This window comes from Salminus brasiliensis, chromosome 14 (genome assembly GCF_030463535.1).
Source record: "Salminus brasiliensis chromosome 14, fSalBra1.hap2, whole genome shotgun sequence".
Classification (NCBI taxonomy): Eukaryota; Metazoa; Chordata; class Actinopteri; order Characiformes; family Bryconidae; genus Salminus; species Salminus brasiliensis.
In genome coordinates, this window is record NC_132891.1 from 1,944,271 (window position 1) to 1,964,795 (window position 20,525).

General features: G+C 40.2%; 1 protein-coding gene across 1 annotated transcript in view; it reads right to left on the bottom strand.

Moving 5' to 3' along the window:
- Positions 1 to 20,525, bottom strand: part of LOC140577199 (cadherin-4-like) — a 48,199-nt gene that overhangs the window by 19,040 nt on the left and 8,634 nt on the right. The window contains 1 exon segment of the mRNA XM_072697050.1: positions 10,995 to 11,248. Coding sequence (XP_072553151.1) covers positions 10,995 to 11,248 — 254 coding nt within the window.

A 20,525-nucleotide genomic window follows, 5' to 3' on the forward strand; every position in this document is an offset into this window, starting at 1 on the left:
CATATTTTAGAAGGGGTGTCCACAAACATTTGGACATGTAGTATATATGCTACCTTGTTTGTAGCAGTATTTTAGGAAAGAGTCCTGCACAGAGCTGCTGCCATTGCTTTCCATTTCTAACATCTGAATGAGGCCTGAACACAAGGGTTCTTCAGAGGTTCTTTAGTAAAGGCAGTGGTTCTATATAGGAGATCGACATCCCAAAGAACCAATTGGTTGTTTAAAAGATCTTTACCTGGTTAAACAATTCCTCTAACTGGTGAAAAGTCTTTTTAAGTGGTTCTGAAGAGCACCAAAAAGGGTTCCACTATGGTCATGAGTTAAAGAACCTTTTTTCAATACTATAGACTATAGAGTGTACCACAAACAATCACAGCCAGTGATGTATCTAGAACTGTATCTAGAATTATTTTCAGATCAGACTAAAAAAATAGTTGCCACCAGAACTGAACAGAAGTGGAATACGACTCTGTGGACCTTCTCTGAAGGCCAAGAAGGTTCTCAGATATAACCACAAGTATAAACTGGTCTCTGTAGTTGCAAACCCTTAAAGATCTTTGTCCTTGAACTCAAGGTTAGATTTTTTCTTTATTAATAATAATAATAATAATAATAATAATAATAATAATAAAACGTGTAGACCGACTCAGCCAAACCAGTGTTTTTAACATCTGTGAAAGATCAACTGGCCTTCATACTGCACAATAAAGCTGATTAGTAGTCTTCTTCATTAAGCAACACCTCATCCACTCTTAATTAAAAGCATGTCAAAATAAAAGTCCCTTTTTGTTGGATTGTGCTGGACGACATCTGAGCAATACAGATTAAAGTATGTCCAGAAATGCATGTGTACAGCTGTCCAAGAGGGGGCGCTCAAATGAAGAGGAGCCCAGGAGCCAAAACAATCATAAAGCATAAGAATAGCTGTTGGAAGAAAACCTTGTATCTCCATTGTTGTCATATTAAAAACACATGGTCTTTTCATTGTTTCAGAATTGTATGATGACCGGACCAATAGACATTCTGCAAAATGACTCTGAATAAAATCTTTCAAAAAACTGAAAGATAAGTAGCCTCTTTTTCTTCTGTGGATTTTTAGAGATACGAGGTTTCGTTCCAGCAGTGACAGAGTGTGTTACAGTGACATCCCGGCTGAGGGAGATGAAAGAGTAATGCTTCTTTTTAGCTTTGTGTTTCAGAACCACGCCTGAGAACATCGTGCGGATCGCTGTCTAGAGAGCGTCCGTGTCTCTGTGTGGCGTTTCAGACGTTAATGAGACGAGATTTTACACGTGAAGCTGCCAAACTGCCTCGAGCGGCTCTTTCAACCCCCCCCCCCGTCCCCCCCGTCCTGACAAACACGTCAGAGACCCACCGTCTCCACACAAGCCTCCCACTACCCTCAGTTTATTTAGCCATTTAAACAGTATACAGTGTTTCTAATAAAGTGTCCAGAAAAGAAGTACAGGGAAGGTGTTTCTAATAAAATGGCCAGAAAAAAGCAATAGGATGCTGTTTCTCATAAAATGGCCAGTAAGTGCAAGTACAAGCTGGGTGTTTCTAATAAAGTGGCCAGTAAAGAAGCACAAGACAGGTGTTTCTAATAAAGTGGCCAGAAAAAAAGCAATAGGATGCTGTTTATAATAAAATGACCAGTGAGTGGAAGCACAAGGTAGGTGTTTCTAATAAAGCGGCCAGTAGAAAAGCATGTTGAGTGGATGTGAGCATGTGAGTGGAAGTGCTAGTTGGGAGTAGACTGATCATTTGATGAGGTCATTTCTAATTGGTGCACAGTCTCTACCTCCAGCGCAGAACACGATGTGATGGATTCTATCAACCTTCCTTCTTTCCTTCCTCCCTTCCATTCACTCTCCTTCAACATTCTTCACTCTTACGAAAGAATGAGCCGTTCTCCTTCTCCCTGCTCTCCGTTCCTCTATCATTAAAACTGGATTAACGGCCGGCGATGATAAAACTCCATTACAAAAGTCTAATCCCCGTTCGGCAGACCCTTCAGAGCCTTAAACAACCTTTTAATTAAACTCCCCAAACAGCACTTAATGCAGATATTATAAAACTTGTGAGAAGTGTATTAAACTCAATAATAGTCCTTCAGCTTGTGCCAATTTCAGCCCTGCGTGATGGAGGATACTCTATTTTACCCCCTCTCTGCATATTAAACACCAAAACGGCGAGATTAACGGCCACTCCACGACATTCGGGCTGCAGATTTTAATCTCTATTGCTCTTCTGAAGCAACACTTTCGCTAATTAATTTGCAGCTGTATGAAAGATTTGTGAGCTGCTGCTATTTAAAGAGAGCAGCTTGTTTAATATAGCGGCAAGGGAACAGAGATAAGGGGTGTTTTTTTCCCCCATTTTTTACGCCTTAAATAAGCTCATGGGTCGTATTTAGTGACAAGCTGCTAGGAAGTGGCGCGGGAACGGCGTTGTTTATGCCGTAATGTCAGTTTGTGTTACAGCAAACTATCAAAGACATGTAAAGTAGAGACGCTGGCTGCTAAACTACAGGCTATGGCATTTTATTAGAAACACACAGCCGCCATTTTATTAGAAACACCTACCTTGTACTTGCACTCAGTGGCCATTTTATTAGAAACACCTTCCTACAGCAAACTATCAAAGACACGCAAAGTGTAAAGTGTAAAGTAGAGCCATTCCTTAGCCTGTAGTTTAGCAGCCAGCATCTCTACTTTACACGTCTTTAAAAATTCCACTCACTGGCCATTTTATTAGAAACACCTACCTTGTACATGCATTCACTGGCCATATTATTAGAAACGCCTTCCTACAGCAAACTATAAAAGACGTGTAAAGTAGAGACGCTAAACTACAGGCTAAGGAATGGCTCCACTTTACACTTTACACGTCTTTGATAGTTTGCTGTATCAAGGTGTATCTAATAATATGGCCAGTGAATGCATGTACAAGGTAGGTGTTTCTAATAAAATGGCTACTATGTGTTTCTAATAAAATATCGGCTATGGCTACAGGCTAAGAGACTAGAGACTGTATAGATCTAAAGGATCCATCTACGCTTAGATGCTACGCTTAGGTGCTACGCTTAGGTGCTCAGTATGGAGACACAATACTCTGCACTACACTTTGCCAAGAAATGCTTGTACTAAGGCCTGGGTAATTACCTTACAGCAGATAGCATTAATATACAACTAATATACAACTTAAATACGCAGAAATACAATAAATATAAAACATATATACAGAAACACGCAGAAGTACGAACATACCTGAAAAGAATATATATATATATATATATACGCCAGACATGAAATATGTAATGCTATATATATGATGAATATATAGAATGTCAACATTCATTCCATATATGTCAACATTCATGATATATATATATATCAACGTTCATTCCATTTCCTGTTTGGCTTGCCATATATATATTCTATATACATACACTCATATATACTTATATACTGTATACACAAACACATGAATAAGCAGCAGTGGTTTACAGGGCAGACCTTTTTGGTAGTTTTTGGTTCAGTATTGTCCATAGTCTATAATATGATATATAATAACAATAATAACAATGTTTTTAACTACAACTGCATTAACTCAAGAGCAGCTTGTCTGATCATCTCAAATTCTGGATTCTGGTGAGGTTTATACATTTTGATGACAATTAGCCTAGGGGGTGATACAGTGCTCAAAGATGCTTAACTCCTCATTAAATCCAATTAAAATCTCATAATTTAGTCTACTGATAAAAACTATGTGAGTGCTGTGTGATTCAGTTCTGACCTGAACTCCTAACTTTACAATTTTAGTCAGAAAGTTCACTACCTGTCCAGTATTTCAACCCAGATATGTTGAAGCTCTGCATCTTAAGGTCAATCTGTAAAAAAAACTCAAAAACATCTTTCTTGAAGGCTCGTAAGGAACATTCCTAACATTTCCTGACCTTCTGATCAACTCTGACTTCCTATCTCTTGTATAATATCTATCTTCTTGGATTAGGCCTCAATGTGTTGGGGGTGCTTGGACCCCGTAATTGCCACTCGCCACTATCTTTATTGTTGTCACTTCATAATTGCTTTCCAAACAGCGAGCCACATTGAAGCTCAGACGTTGCTGGTTCCTGACTTCACTGTGGGTTCTCCATCAGCCAGTGTTCTACCTGTCAGCTTCAGCAGAGCTCTGTTAATAACTGACTACAGTTTAGCTGCTTATTAATGGCTGTAAAATGTTTTATGCCCTAATTAATAACCATTAATGAACCATATTTAAATATTTATAATCTCTTTATATGGGTAGTTCTTATTAATGTGGTTAGGTTGTTCTACACATTTTTTTGTTTAATGTCATTTGAGATTGTTAAGAATATTAAAATCCTTATTTTTTTAACTTATTAATTTACATTTTGTACTTGTTTTATGTATGATTTCATCTACTGAAAGAGTCTAATTGTCAGATTATTTTGCTTGTTTCTAGTATTATTATGCATTCAAGCATGTTTTGTATGTTAGTTTTTCTTTTTCTTTTTCTTCGTTTTCTCAGCTAAAACAAATAAAAGTTGTTTTTTTAAGAAAACATGTTTTTTTGTTAATTGTTTTTAAGTAATCTGAGGATTCTGTTTGCAATGTTTTCAAAGTTGCCTCTAAAATATTAGCTTGTTTTTTTGTAATTCACATTTCCTAGTTTCAAGTTTCGATGTTTGTAACAGTGCTTCACTGTTCACTCAGAAAATACCCTTAGCTAGTTTGTAGAGTTTATTAATGGCTGTAAAAAGTGTTATGCCCCAATTAATAACTTCTAATGAACCATATTTAAATATTTATAATCTCTTTATATGGGTAGTTCTTATTAATGTGGTTAGGTTGTTCTACACGTCTTTTTGTTCAATGTGTAAAAGTGTCCTATTTCACAGTTTTAACGTCTTTATTATAATTTGAAATGGGAAAATAGTGAAAATAAAAGAACACCCTTCATGAGCAGGTGTGCAGCCAAACTTTTAACTGGTACTGCATGAATAAAGAAGCAGGCGAAGGCGAGGCCTGGGGGGTGCTGAATGGTAGGGTTTAATTTGCCAGTGGACAGCTCATTATGTTCAGGTTCAGTTCTGCAGTGTTTATCGGCCTGTCTCCCAGACTGCCTCTTTTACTCAGCCGTCCCAATCAGGAGCCTCAAACGGCCTCCCAGAAAAGCCTGAAGTCCGCAAATAATCAACCGTTTTCCCTGCGTCAGCTTCACCGCTAACAAGGAGCTCTACAGGACTGGCGCTCGAGCATCAGGGATGTGCTCGGGATGTGCTCGAGTTTTGCCGTTGTCGTTTTCAGGCAGTTTTAAAGGAACGCGGCGCTCTTCAGGCTGATTTATTTTTCATGTTGCTTCCAGGAAAACAGTCGGTGGAGTTTGGCTTTAATGGTGTGTTTAGAAAGCGCTTCAGTCTCTTCAGGCAAACGCCTCTGAAATTCAGAAACGACGTTCCGAACCAAGGCATCGGGACAGAGCTGACAGGAAGCTTGATGAAAAGAAGCCACGTTAGCTTTCTCAGCAGAGGACTTGCATGATTGGGGAGGGAGGTGTTCCTCCTCAGCCAATCCTAAACATGCATATGAGTGTGTATGTCTGTAATTATAAATACACAGAGACATGTAGGAATATTGACAGGTGTGGATGGTCACATATAGAATACATAAAGTAGTGAGATCTTGTCGGTGAGCTAGTCTGAAGAACAGAGCTCGGTTCCTCCAGGGTTCTCCTGGACGCCCCCCTCCCAGTCCAGCCAGCACAGCGTGGAGGATGTGTTCACCTCCATCAGCAGCAGCAGCAGCAGCAGCAGCTCACCTGATTCACCATCATTAAGCCCTGATTTACCACCAAACCAGGTGTTGATCTGAGGAGAACTCTAAATAACACTAGACTCCATGAGGAGAACTTTGGAGATGTTCTAATGATGAACACTTGGGTATGAACAGTGATATTATCAGTGTTTATTCTGATATCAGTGATTTACTGAGGAGATAAACACTTACTGATCAGATTTAATCTGTAATTAAATACATGAAAGTAGTTGTTGTTGTGTTTAAAATTGACCTCTCACCAGACCCTGCAATTGAGCCAAGACTGGTCACCAAACTTAGAGGTTTACGGTCACTGTTTGATCCAAGAGATCCAAGCATGGTATAACAATAAATAAACTAATTTGACCAAATCCAATCCAATCCAGTGATTCAGCCAAACTCACCTAAACCCAACTAAACCCAACACCACCTAGCAAAACACAGTCAAATCCAACCAAACCCAACCCCGACCCAGCCAAACACACCTGAACCCAACTAAACCCAACACCACCTAGCAAAACACAGTCAAATCCAACCAAACCCAACCCTGACCCAGCCAAACACACCTGAACTCAACTAAACCCAACACCACCTAGCAAAACACAGCTAAACCAACCCTGATCCAACCAAACCCAACTAATCAGAACACCAACCAGCAAAACCCAACTAAACACAACCCTGACCCAGCTAAACCCAACTAAACCCAACCCTGACCCAGCCAAACACACCGGAACCCAACTAAACCCAATACCATCTAGCAAAACACAGTCAAATGCAACTAAACCCAATCCTGATCCAACCAAACCCAACTAATCAGAACACCAACCAGCAAAACCCAACTAAACACAACCCTGACCCAGCCAAACCCAACTAATCCCAACACCAACCAGCAAAACCCAACTTTGATTCAACCATACCAAATTAATACAAACACCAACCTGCAAAACACAGCTATACCCAACTAAACCCAACACCACCTAACAAAACACAGTCAAATCTAACTAAACCCAATCGTGACCCAACGTAACCCAACTAATCCCAACACCAACCAGCAAAACCCAACTAAACCCAACTAAACCCAACTAAACCCCACCCTGACCCAGCCAAACACACCTGAACTCAACTAAACCCAACACCACCTGGCAAAACATCCAACCAAACATAGAGGATTACGGTCACTGTGTGATCCAAGAGATCCAAGCATGGTATAACAATAAGAAATAATAATAATTAATGCTCTGGAACAGAGAAACTGTAGCGTGATTTAAAACCTGGCTGAATGAGCTCTGTACTATAGATGGCACCATGGAGAAGATGCGATATGGAAATGCTGGGAAATTTAGTAGATTTTCACATAATTGCCACCTTCTTCTTACCTATGTAGATGAGGCAAGGTCCGACAAGTAGTGCCTGAAGCGTACATGGTGTAAATATTTACATATTAAATATTTTTAATATCGGACATTTTTTATATCTGACATAGCTGATGCGACAAGTATACATTTGTTTACTTGCTGTTTCCTAAAAATAAAAAAATCTGATGATTTTTCAGCTTCTTAAAAGAGAATTCGCCAGATTTGACCTCAATATCCTCCAGAAGAATGTGCAAATAAAAAAATTGAAATAGGAAGACTGAGAGGAAGAGAGAGAGCGAGAGAGAGAGAGCGAGATAAATGGCCCAGCTGATGATTCCAGCATCTTCCTAAATTATAAAGTACACCCAATTTACTCTCATTAGTAGTGAAATTAGCTGGTAAATTTGTTTAGATCACATCTCCCTCCGAGAGCGAGGAGAAAAGCCCAGCATGAATGAGAGCGAGAGAGCAGGAAGGTAGAGAGATACAGACTCATCTTTCACTTCACACTGACGTCTGGGCCCACAAACACTGTTAGCTCTTTTGTTGTGGCTTTATGGCTTTTCCTCTATCCTCTCTCACCATCTGTCTGTTCTGTACTCGGAAAGTGGCTTGAAGCACTCTCACTAGTTCCTGCAGAGGGCGCTGTGCTGTTATTGCACTTATTTTTACTGTAATGATTAATAATACTATTACTGAGTAAGCTGGTGGATCTGTGTCCCATGATTACCAACAAAACCCCCAAAAAGCGCAAATCAATCAACTCCACACCCACTAATAACTTTACACCAAACCTGATCAAAACAAAGTGATATAGGTGTTAATGTAAAAATTGAGTTAGTTCCCAAAATCCCTAAACCCCATACCGTACCTCATCCAAATCCACCACCAAATCCAAATCAAACCCTCACTAAACCAAGCCACTTTCGACCAAACCCAATCCAATCCAATGATTCAGCCAAACACACCTAAACCCAACTAAACCCAACACCACCTAGCAAAACACAGTCAAACCCAACTAAACCCAACCCTGATCCCACCAAACCCAACTAAACCCAACACCAACCAGCAAAACCCAACTAAAGCCAACTTTGATCCAACCATACCCAATTAATACCAACACCACCTAGCAAAACACAGTCATACCCAACTAAACCCAACCCTGACCCACCTAAACCCAACTAAACCCAACACCACCTAGCAAAACACAGTCAAACCCAACCAAACCCAACTAATCCCAACACCAACCAGCAAAACACAATTAAACCCAACTAAAACCAACCTTGACACAACCATACCCAACTAATACCAACACCACCTAGCAAAACAGTCATACCCAACAAGACCCAACCCTGACCCAGCCAAATACAATTGAACCCAACTAAACCCAACACCACCTAGCAAAACACAGTCAAACCCAACTAAACCCAGTCCTGACCCAGCCAAACACATCTGAACCCAACTAAACCCAATCCTGACCCAGCCAAACACATCTAAACCCAACTAAACCCAGTCCTGACCCAGCCAAACACATCTGAACCCAACTAAACCCAATCCTGACCCAGCCAAACACATCTGAACCCAACTAAACCCAATCCTGACCCAGCCAAACACATCTGAACCCAACTAAACCCAATCCTGACCCAGCCAAACACATCTAAACCCAACTAAACCCAGTCCTGACCCAGCCAAACACATCTGAACCCAACTAAACCCAATCCTGACCCAGCCAAACACATCTAAACCCAACTAAACCCAATCCTGACCCAGCCAAACACATCTGAACCCAACTAAACCCAATCCTGACCCAGCCAAACACATCTAAACCCAACTAAACCCAATCCTGACCCAGCCAAACACATCTAAACCCAACTAAACCCAATCCTGACCCAGACAAACACATCTGAACCCAACTAAACCCAATCCTGACCCAGCCAAACACATCTGAACCCAACTAAACCCAATCCTGACCCAGCCAAACACATCTAAACCCAACTAAACCCAATCCTGACCCAGCAAAACACATCTGAACCCAACTAAACCCAAATAATCACAACACCAACCAGCACAACACAATTAAACCCAACTAAAACCCACCTTGACACAACCATACCCAACTAATACCAACACCACCTAGCAAAACACAGTCATACCCAACTAGACCCAACCCTAACCCAGCAAAACACATCTGAACCCAACTAAACCCAATCCCCCCACCAAACCCAATTAAACCGAACTGATCTGGGGAGCTATAGAGTGTTAGCATCTAATTTCATCTATATCTCCTCATTCTTCATCTCATGTTTAGTTTTTTCACTGCTGCCTGTTTGGGTCACTTGTTAAGTTTATCTGGGGGCTGTTTTTAGGCTTATAGCTCAGCCCTGCAGGAGAGAAGACACTAATATCACTCTTCGTCGTCATACAGGGGGTTTTGTGGGGGTCCGCTGGTTGGGTAGGTGATGTTTTACACACGGCTTCGTTTTTACCCTGGAGGTCAGGGTAGTTGGCTTACACACACAGGCCTGTGTTATTGAGTCTGGTTGGCAGCGTTTTTACAGCAACTGGCTTGTTGAGCAAACGGATCGGTACTTGCAGGTAAAATGATGTCAAACAGGGGTTCCTTATGAATGTTGGTCATGTCAACACAGAAAGCAGCAGAGCATTACACACACACGTTGTGTGTGGAGGTCTGGGTCAATGCTTTCTGTGGTTAGTGTGACATTTTAATGGACAGTGTCACAGAGCTGTTGGTGAGCACTGGGGTGACGGGAGCGCAGCGTTGTTTCTGTTATTCGAAGGTGAACATCTGATTGATAGGCCAGTCAGAGTGTATAAGACTGAGGGTCATACATTCATAAGCATATACAATAAGGACAAAAGTATTGGGACACCTGCTCCGTCACGGTTTCATCTGAAATTAAGGATATTAAAAAGAGTTGATCCTGCTTCTGTTGGAGTCACTGTCTCTACTGTCCAGAGAAGAAGACTTTCTACTAGATTGTGGAGGCACATTGCTGTGAGGATTTGATTGCATTCAGCCACAAGATTATTAGTGAGGTCAGGATGTTGGATGATGATCACCACCCCACCTCATCATCCCCACTTCTCAACTCGCAAATCCCAATCAAAAGTACTGAATGAAGCTCCACCATTATCATCCCAGAGAATACAGCTCTTCCACGGGTCCCAAGCTTCTCAATGCTGGGGGGCTTCATACCCCTCTAGCCCACGCCTGGCATTATTAGGCAGCATGGTGCCAATAGGTCAAAGTTTATCTGCTCCAGAGAGTCCTATTCTATTGGCAGTACTTATCTACAAGGACTAGACAAGCTGTGTGTGTGCATTTGCACATCTGTGTCAGCAATGGGTGCAACCTGAAGTAGCTAAATGTGTTTATTAAAAGGGGTGTCCACAAACATTTGGACATATAGTGTATTAGACATGGATCGTGGAAGTCGCTTAGCCTGAGCCTTGTATTAACGCTCTGAAATCCTTCTGAAGAGAGTGGAGATCTTCTCGGCTGCAGCTGTGATGATGTTCACCATGATATTCAATCAGAATACAGAACAGAACCAGAATCAGATGAGTGTGTGACCACCATTAAAACTCACCTTGGAGACCAAATAGCTCTGAGAACATTCTCAGAAAAGATCCTTAAATCAAATCAATTTCTTCCCAGGAAATTCACCTCCAGGTTCATCCAGGTGGATTTTTTGTGGAATGCTGTTTGTTATGAATTATCAACATTTAATAATAATCTATAACATTCAGACACTCAGCTAATTCCACCGGCCCTTACCGGATGTTCTGCTGCATGAACGTATCAGGGTCCTTGGCTGCGAACGTGGTAATGATGGTCCCAGCTGGAACACCTTCCTCAAAGCGCACCATCTTGGGGTTATCGGGGAAAACGGGCGCCTCGTTAACGTCCTTCACTGAGATGGTGAGTCCGGCGGTGTACTGAAGGGATGACTGGATCCCATCAGCCAGCGGAGCCTGGTTAGACACCACCACCGTCAGCATGAAGGCCCGATTCATCTCAAAATCCACAGGCTGCAGACAGAGACAGAGAGAGAGAGAGACAAAGAGAGTGAGAGAGAGACTATGAGTTGTAATGCTTTCTTACTGTTATAAATCTCAGGTAATGACTTCATGCCTTTTTGGAGCCTATCTGAAGCCTAATGGGCAGTACAGAGCACTGGGTTATAGATCAGAAGGTTATTCAGTCAAAGCCCACATCTGCTAAGCTGTCACTTGATTGGTGTAGCATAGCAAAGTCGTTCAGGCTAGGAATCGAAACCCAATCAAATCTTTTATCATATAAGAATTGGTATTTTCTGATCCCGGGCTCCCCCTACTAGTGGGAAGTGTAATTCACTTTTACTTCACTGCAGTAAATACACATCATTCTTTGGGCGCCGCATCATGGACAGCTGTACACATGCATTTCTGGACAAGCTGTGGGATCCAGAAGGATTACACTACAGGATTTTACACTAATATGACTCTATGGGTTCTGCAGCGTTACACAGCAACAGTTCTGGAGAGAGGTTCTCCTCCTGCAGCTGCGGTAGCAATGGGTTATAGATCAGAAGGTTGTTTGGTCAAAGCCCACATCTGCTAAGCTTTCACTGTTGGGCTTTTGAGCAAGGAACTGCCATAGTATGGCTGAGATATGCAAAGAAAAAGGTCTCGTCACTATGCTGTTCAATCAGAGCCACAGATAATAGCTGCTGTCAAAAGTAATGATACAATAGAAAGTGAAAGTTAAGGCGTCCAGATGTACAGGGGGTTCCAGAACTACATGTTTGCTCTGAGTTCTGGCATTAATTATTAAAGTCAGACCTTGACACAGTTTTTTTTAAGAAAACCCGCTGGTTTACACTGAGATATAGTAACTTTATTGGCCATAAGAATGATACATTTTTTACATTTATCAAAAAGCGAGTAAAATAACTTGACTGGATAAATGTGTGCTGAGCAGCAAACAGAGAGATTGAAAGAGAGAGAGAGAGAGAGTCCTCAAAGGGAGAGTATATCATTACTGAAAGAATGGGCTGTCTCTCGATTGTGTGTCTGTGTTTCCGAGTGTGTGTGCGCCTGAGATTTCCGACAGCAGCCCAGAAAATGATCTCTGAAGGGAATACTGTGGAGAATACCGAGAACACAGCCTCCATTCCAGCTCCCAGTAACACTCGGACCACGCTGGAATCATTACAGAAGAGCAAACATCATACTTCAACAAGCCGGCTGAAAAGAACGCTTCCTCTGCCATGAGAGATAGCCACGACCAATCAGAACTGCTTAATTAAACTGGTCCTGATTCAGACGTCCAGACGTCCTAATGCGGCCAAAATCAACACTACAGAGAATTTAGCAAAGATACAGAAGGAAACTGAGTGAAAGAAAGGCTGTTTGTTAGAACACCTCGCCAATTTCACCCCACCCCTCAACCAATCAATTTATCAATTAATGTTTATTTTTACTCAGAAGTACTTTGAGCATGGATGTCATTTCCAGTGTAGTGGAAATTCAGAGCAAGATCTGCTGGGGTTTCCAAAAACAAACAAACAAACAAACAAATATAAATATTGTGGTGGATAAACAAAGTATACATTGTATCTTTATTTTGCAATTTTATTACTTTTTTGCATAATTTAAATTTGCCAGTTTCTCTTTACATTGTATCCGAATTTCATGATGAAAAAAAAATATATATATATATATTTTTAAATAAAATAATTTTACATCAACTACCATTGAAAACGAAGAAGGATAAACATATAAACATAGACGGAATAGATCAACTGTACATTTATCATGCATATCTTTAGTCGTTCTTCATCGTCATATGTTAAACATGGAAGGCCACGCCCACTTCCAGTTAAAATTGAAATAAAGATTATTTATTATATTATGGCTTTCTCTGTAGTTCCTATAATGTGCTTTTTAATGTTCTCTAGTGTCTATTTAGTCTGTGTTCTAGATAACAGTGAATTCTACAGTGTCGGAAACCACATAATCATGGTTTGAGGAGTGTGTGGTAGTAACACACACATAAGCTTCCATTACTTTGGAGTCACATTAGCCTCCCAGCTCCAGTGCAAAGCTAAAGAGGCTAAACTATAGCCACCAAACCAAAGCCCAAACAAACTTATCCAGACTCAAGGTTTACTTAGGTTACTGGTATTAGAGAGGAGAGCCAATGCAGTGTTAGGAGTCTTGCCCAAGGACTCTTATTGGTGTAGCATAGCATAGTCGTTCACACTGGGAATCGAAACCCAATCGAATCTCATATCATATATGAATTGTTATTTTCTGATCCGGGCTCCCCCTACAGGTGGGGAGTGTAATTCACTTTTACTTCACTGCAGTAAATACACATCATTCTTTGAGCGCCCCCTTAATGGACAGCTGTATACATGCATTTCTGGACAAGCTGAGACAAGCTCCAGAAGCTTGATTTGAAGGTGGAGCAGCATGTGGGCGGAGGTGATTCTACACTAATATGACTCTATGGGTTCTGCAGCGTTACACAGCAGCAGTTCTGGAGAGAGGTTCTCCTCCTGCAGCTCCACCACCAAACCTCCATAGTGCATAGTGCGGCCCGGTTCTGGTCAGTGGAGCGTCAGCGTGATCCTGAAGCTGCTATTTTGAGGAAATGAAAGATACAGAATGTTGTTTTAAACAGTATACGGTTCCCTCTGCGTTCTGCTCTGCTGAATAACGTAACACTCGGGCAGCTCTTCTCCGTTACTGGACCTGATTAATCTCGGGGGGGCGGCGCTCCTTCACCTGGGATTGTGAGTCGTGCACTGAGCAGAGCTGACAGCGCTTAAAAGATTCACGCTTGTTGTTGCGACCCTAGCTGTGTTCCCCTCGTCTTGAGAGGTCAGAGGTCAGCGTTGCCACGGTTACCTCGGGAAGAGGGTGGCGGCGAGGCGTGAACGAAAGCGACAGCTCGGAGTCGGTTTAATGAAGGCGAGTTCAAACGGGAACAGGAGCAACATCGTTCAGCCAATCAGCCGACATGCAAATAGACAGGCCTGCCAGTGCGTGTGTGTGTGTGTGTGTGTGTGGGCAGGCGGGTGTTAACATCATTGTTTTAATGATGAACACACTGTTCAGCTGTTGTATATCAAACACACACACACACACACACACACACACACACACACTTATGCACTATGTTTAGCTAAACATCTGGAAAGGTGATGATCTAGTTTGTAAGTAGGTGTGTGTGTGTGTTTGTGTGTGTTTGCATTTTACTGTTGATCAGTAGCGACAGACGGTTATTATATAAAGCACACACACACACACACACACACACACACACAAAAGATGAAGCTGAATTGGAAGTGACAAGAATAAAAGCGAGGATGAAACGAGAGCTGTGAGTGTGAGTGTGTGTGAGTTAGTGTGTGTGTTTGAAAGGAAGAAGGAGGAGGAGGTGTTAAGCAGCTGTCAAGGCAACAGAAATGTCTCCACACTTATGGTGATCTCACACACACACACACACACACACACTCATTGTTAAAGTCTTTTCACTGCAATGAAATGATGGGTAACATTTTATTTTATGCTTGTGTTAAGTTGCACTATATGTCCAAAAGTTTGTGGACACCCCTTCTAATGAACGCATTCAGCTACTTTGAGGTGCACCCATTGCTGACACAGATGTGCAAATGCACACACAAACACACACAGCTTGTCTAGTCGGAATGATGGTGGTGTTAGGGTTTCAATACTCCAATACTTTTGATTGGGATGAGTTGGGAAGTTCAGTAATTCAATATCCTGACCTCACTCTAATGCTTTTGTCGCAATGATCCTCCAAAATCTCTGGACATTAGAGACAGTTACTCCAACAAAAGCAGGATCAGCTCTTTATAATACCCTTGATTTCAGAGGAAACAGTGAATAAACAATGAATGAGCAGGTGTCCCAATACATTTGTCCATATGGTAAATATAAATTAGCACTGTTACCACCCTGTTATGCAAATTACTCAGTGCTGTTTAGATTGTAATTAGTGATTAGTAGAATCAATACCACCAAAAATGTCATTTACATAATGACACATCTGCAAAGCTGACGTTTAAACAAGCAGATATGCTGAACTGAAGTCCTGTAGTAATCAAAAGTACATTAATTAGAAACTAAACTTGCAAACTGATCCATTATATACTTTTTATAGTGCTTTTTAATTTTAGTGTCTTTAATTGGTAACAGGTAGAACCTCACTTCTTGCTGTGTTTGTGATTATTAAACTCTTATTAACTCAAAAAACTCACATAAAACAATATACAAGAAACGGTCTAGACCCTTTATGAATCTGACAAGTACACACAGCATTAACGGTCAATAATCAAATCTAAACAAAAAGTGTGTATTGTAGATATTGTATTATAAATAATGTATGTGTTTTTCACACATCAGACCTCCAATTATGTTCTAAGAAGGTTAGAATAAATAGAGATTAATGCAAAGTGAACAAATCATTTCTACATGTCTAATTCAGGCTTTAATAAACACAGAGCAAGCCATTAATAACCCCCAATCCCTTTAAGGCCAAATGCTTTGTCTTTTAAGGGTAAATGAGGTGTTTGGTTCCCATTATAACTTTGGTCCCACCAGTATGGTGTGTAACCATGTGAATGTCCCCACTATGCATTTAAAGTTGAAACACACACACACACACACACACTTTTCAAACAATGTTTTACTGTTGCTAAATACCTTAATGTCCTATTTAACCACTGCAGTGAAAGACTGCTGTTATTCATTATGCCAAATATATGCATTTTCCTCATACAGGCCCAAATATTCTGTTCCTATCAGTGTAGGAGTAATGCACACACACACACACACACACACACACACACACCTGCAAACAAGACAAACTCTATTCTACTATCTCACCCTTTCCTTTGTTTGTCATAGTTTTTGATTCTCGCCACACTGGTTTCGTTCCCCTTCCACTCCCCAGGGGGCGCTGCCTTTTATTGCAGTGTGTGTTGATAACATCCCTGGGGTTTTGTTCCACTGTGCTATGCTGTGTTTGAGCGTGGGGAGGATAAGAGGAAGGTGGGGAAGAGGAGGACAATCCGGTCGTGTAAAAATAATGAACAGAGGATGAATGAGCAAAAAAGAAAGGGAAGCAGAAGGAAAAGGCCACTGGTGAAAGTTTAGAGCTCCAGGGAATCCGGCTGATCGTTACTGCCATTTGAAAATGTTAGTGTTAGGAACTATTGGCAGAAGAGTGTGTCTGTGTGTATTGTGTGTGTGTGTATGTGTGTTTTTGTGTGTGTGTGTGTGCGCTAGACGTTCTAATAAGTATTGCATAGTAACACAGGTTTAACTTTCACTGGCTTGAATTTTCCCCAAAATTAATATATTATCAATAAATTCATACATTTATGAAAATAAAATGTGAAGTAATTTTCAGGAGCTTTATACACAGAACGATTTTACATATTAAAAACATATGAATCTGTGTTTGCTGTGTATAATTAGGGTTTATTTATAACGTATATGTAGAATCAAATTGGCATTTTAAATCAAACTATTGTAATATAATAAAATATATATTATACTAATGTAATAAGTATGTTACTTTCACTATAGTACAGTTTCAGCTCTTTTAATTGAGTTAGATTGGGGTACAGTACCATACTTTCACTATAGTACAGTTTCAGCTCTTTAATTGAGTTAGATTGAGATACAGTACCATACCTTCACTATAGTACAGTTTCAGCTCTTTAATTGAGTTAGATTGAGATACAGTACCATACTTTCACTGTAGTACAGTTTCAGCTCTTTAATTGAGTTAGATTGAGATACAGTACCATACTTTCACTATAGTACAGTTTCAGCTCTTTAATAGAGTTAGATTGGGATACAGTACCATACTTTCACTATAGTACAGTTTCAGCTCTTTAATTGAGTTAGATTGGGATACAGTACCATACTTTCACTGTAGTACAGTTTCAGCTCTTTAATTGAGTTAGATTGGGATACAGTACCATACTTTCACTGTAGTACAGTTTCAGCTCTTTAATTGAGTTAGATTGAGATACAGTACCATACTTTCACTGTAGTACAGTTTCAGCTCTTTAATTGAGTTAGATTGGGATACAGTACCATACTTTTTACTATAGTACAGTTTCAGCTCTTTATTTGAGTTAGATTGAGATACAGTACCATACTTTCACTATAGTACAGTTTCAGCTCTTTAATTGAGTTAGATTGGGATACAGTACCATACTTTCACTGTAGTACAGTTTCATCTCTTTATTTGAGTTAGATTGAGATACAGTACCATACTTTCACTATAGTACAGTTTCAGCTCTGTTAATTGAGTTAGATTGGGATACAGTACCATACTTTTTACTATAGTACAGTTTCAGCTCTTTATTTGAGTTAGATTGAGATACAGTACCACACTTTCACTATAGTACAGTTTCAGCTCTTTTAATTGAGTTAGATTGAGATACGGTACCATACTTTCACTATAGTACAGTTTCAGCTCTTTATTTGAGTTAGATTGAGATACAGTACCATACTTTCACTATAGTACAGTTTCAGCTCTGTTAATTGAGTTAGATTGGGATACGGTACCATACTTTCACTATAGTACAGTTTCAGCTCTGTTAATTGAGTTAGATTGGGATACAGTACCATACTTTTACTATAGTACAGTTTCACAGCACATTGTCCACCCAGAAGTTTAGACGTCTGAGGGATTACATGTGTGTAAACATCTGAGACCCACTGGTCAAGGTGGAGCTACCAGACAGGGGTTTCTGATAAAGTGGCTGGACAGTAGGCAGAGACAGCAGCAAGTTGTAAGCGCAGCTGTTTGGCCGTCTGATTACAACAGCTTTCTGAATCAGCCGTCCACACAAAACACTAATGAGCTCCACAAATCCAGGGGTAGAAACTGTAGGACTACAACAACAAAACCAATTTAAAAGCGGCCAGCTTTTTTTTCACACTCCGCTGTAAGAGGTGTCGCAGCAGCTCGGAGTGTGTTTCACCTTTATTTCGAGGCTGAGGGGGAGAGCAGATAAACACTTTACTTCGAGACTGCAGGACTGAATGGAACAGGAACTGATGGCGCTGGTGTGAAATATCCGTTTAGTCAGGGTAAAACATGATGGGTGAATAAAATGCAACACGGCTGCAAATGAGAAATCGATATTCAATTTGTTGCTGGGGTCTTCAGCTACCCGAGAGGGGGCCTCTGTGTGAGTGTGTGTGTGTGTGTGTTTGAGTGTGTTTATGATGGAGCTACAGCAACAAAATAAAAAGAAATGGCATGATAAAGTAAAAACACACACATATAAAAATGATAGAACATGTTTACACTGCTGGGGCTGAGTGCAAGCTGTGAGCTACTGTGCAAATAACCTGTTACATAGATTTATATAAAACAAAATAAATATTAAATAATAATACTTAAATAAGTCCATTTTCTGCACATTTTACACATCGTTTACTTTATTTTTATTTACTGAATTTATCCTACTGGAACATATAGAGTACAATGTGTCACTATCCATGCACACACCTAATTTTACATTTTATTTGTTTGCAATATTTAAATTAGGATATCAAGCAGTAACTGTCATATTGTAATAAAATGTGCAGAAGTGTGTTTAATGTAATTTATATTTTGACAAGAAGACGTTTCTTTTCTTTTCACTATAGTACAGTTTCAGCTCTTTAATTGAGTTAGATTGGGATACGGTACCATACTTTCACTATAGTACAGTTTCAGCTCTTTAATTGAGTTAGATTGGGATACGGTACCATACTTTCACTATAGTACAGTTTCAGCTCTTTAATTGAGTTAGATTGGGATACGGTACCATACTTTCACTATAGTACAGTTTCAGCTCTTTAATTGAGTTAGATTGGGATACAGTACCATACTTTCACTATAGTACAGTTTCAGCTCTTTAATTGAGTTAGATTGGGATACGGTACCATACTTTCACTATAGTACAGTTTCAGCTCTTTAATTGAGTTAGATTGGGATACAGTACCATACTTTCACTATAGTACAGTTTTAGCTCTTTAATTGAGTTAGATTGAGATACAGTACCATACTTTCACCATAGTACAGTTTCAGCTCTTTAATTGAGTTAGATTGGGGTACAGTACCATACTTTCACCATAGTACAGTTTCAGCTCTTTTAATTGAGTTAGATTGGGATACAGTACCATACTTTCACCATAGTACAGTTTCAGCTCTTTAATTGAGTTAGATTGGGATACGGTACCATACTTTCACCATAGTACAGTTTCAGCTCTTTAATTGAGTTAGATTAGGGTACAGTACCATACTTTCACTATAGTATAGTTTCAGCTCTTTAATTGAGTTAGATTGAGATACAGTACCATACTTTCACTATAGTACAGTTTCAGCTCTTTAAATTGAGTTAGATTGGGATACGGTACCATACTTTCACTATAGTACAGTTTCAGCTCTTTAATTGAGTTAGATTGAGATACAGTACCATACTTTCACTATAGTACAGTTTCAGCTCTTTAATTGAGTTAGATTGGGATACAGTACCATACTTTCACTATAGTACAGTTTCAGCTCTTTAATTGAGTTAGATTGGGGTACAGTACCATACTTTCACTATAGTACAGTTTCAGCTCTTTAATTGAGTTAGATTGGGATACAGTACCATACTTTCACTATAGTACAGTTTCAGCTCTTTAATTGAGTTAGATTAGGATATTAGGTAATCAAGCAGTTATTGTTATATTGTAATAGAAATGTGCAGAAATGTGTTTAATGTAATTTTTTTTACACTTACAACATTTTGGCAACATCTTGGGATCTGGCACCAAGACTAATGTTTGCAGCAGATCCAAGTCCTGTCATTTGTGAGGCGGACGGGCCCTCCATGAGCACCAATGAGAGCCATGGCCCAATAACCCTGTCGCCAGTTCACCGGTTGTCCTTCCTTGGAGCACTTTTGGTAGGTTCTGACCACTGCATACTGGAAGGAACACCTCACAAGACCTGATGCCTGATGTTCTGGAGATGTTCTGACCCAGTCATTGTCTAGAACATCACTTTAGTTTGGTTCTGGTCAAAGTGTCTCAGATTCTTACGCTTGCCATTTGTCCTGCTTCATCCACTTCATCACCTTCAAGAACTGACCGTTCACTTACTGCCTGATATGTAGATCCAGCCCTGGACAGATGGAGGCACTGGACCCAGATCATCAATGTTCTTTACTTCAGCTGTCAATGGTTTTAATGTTATGGCTGATCGGTGTGTGTGTGTATCCGTAGAGGGATTTCCTGT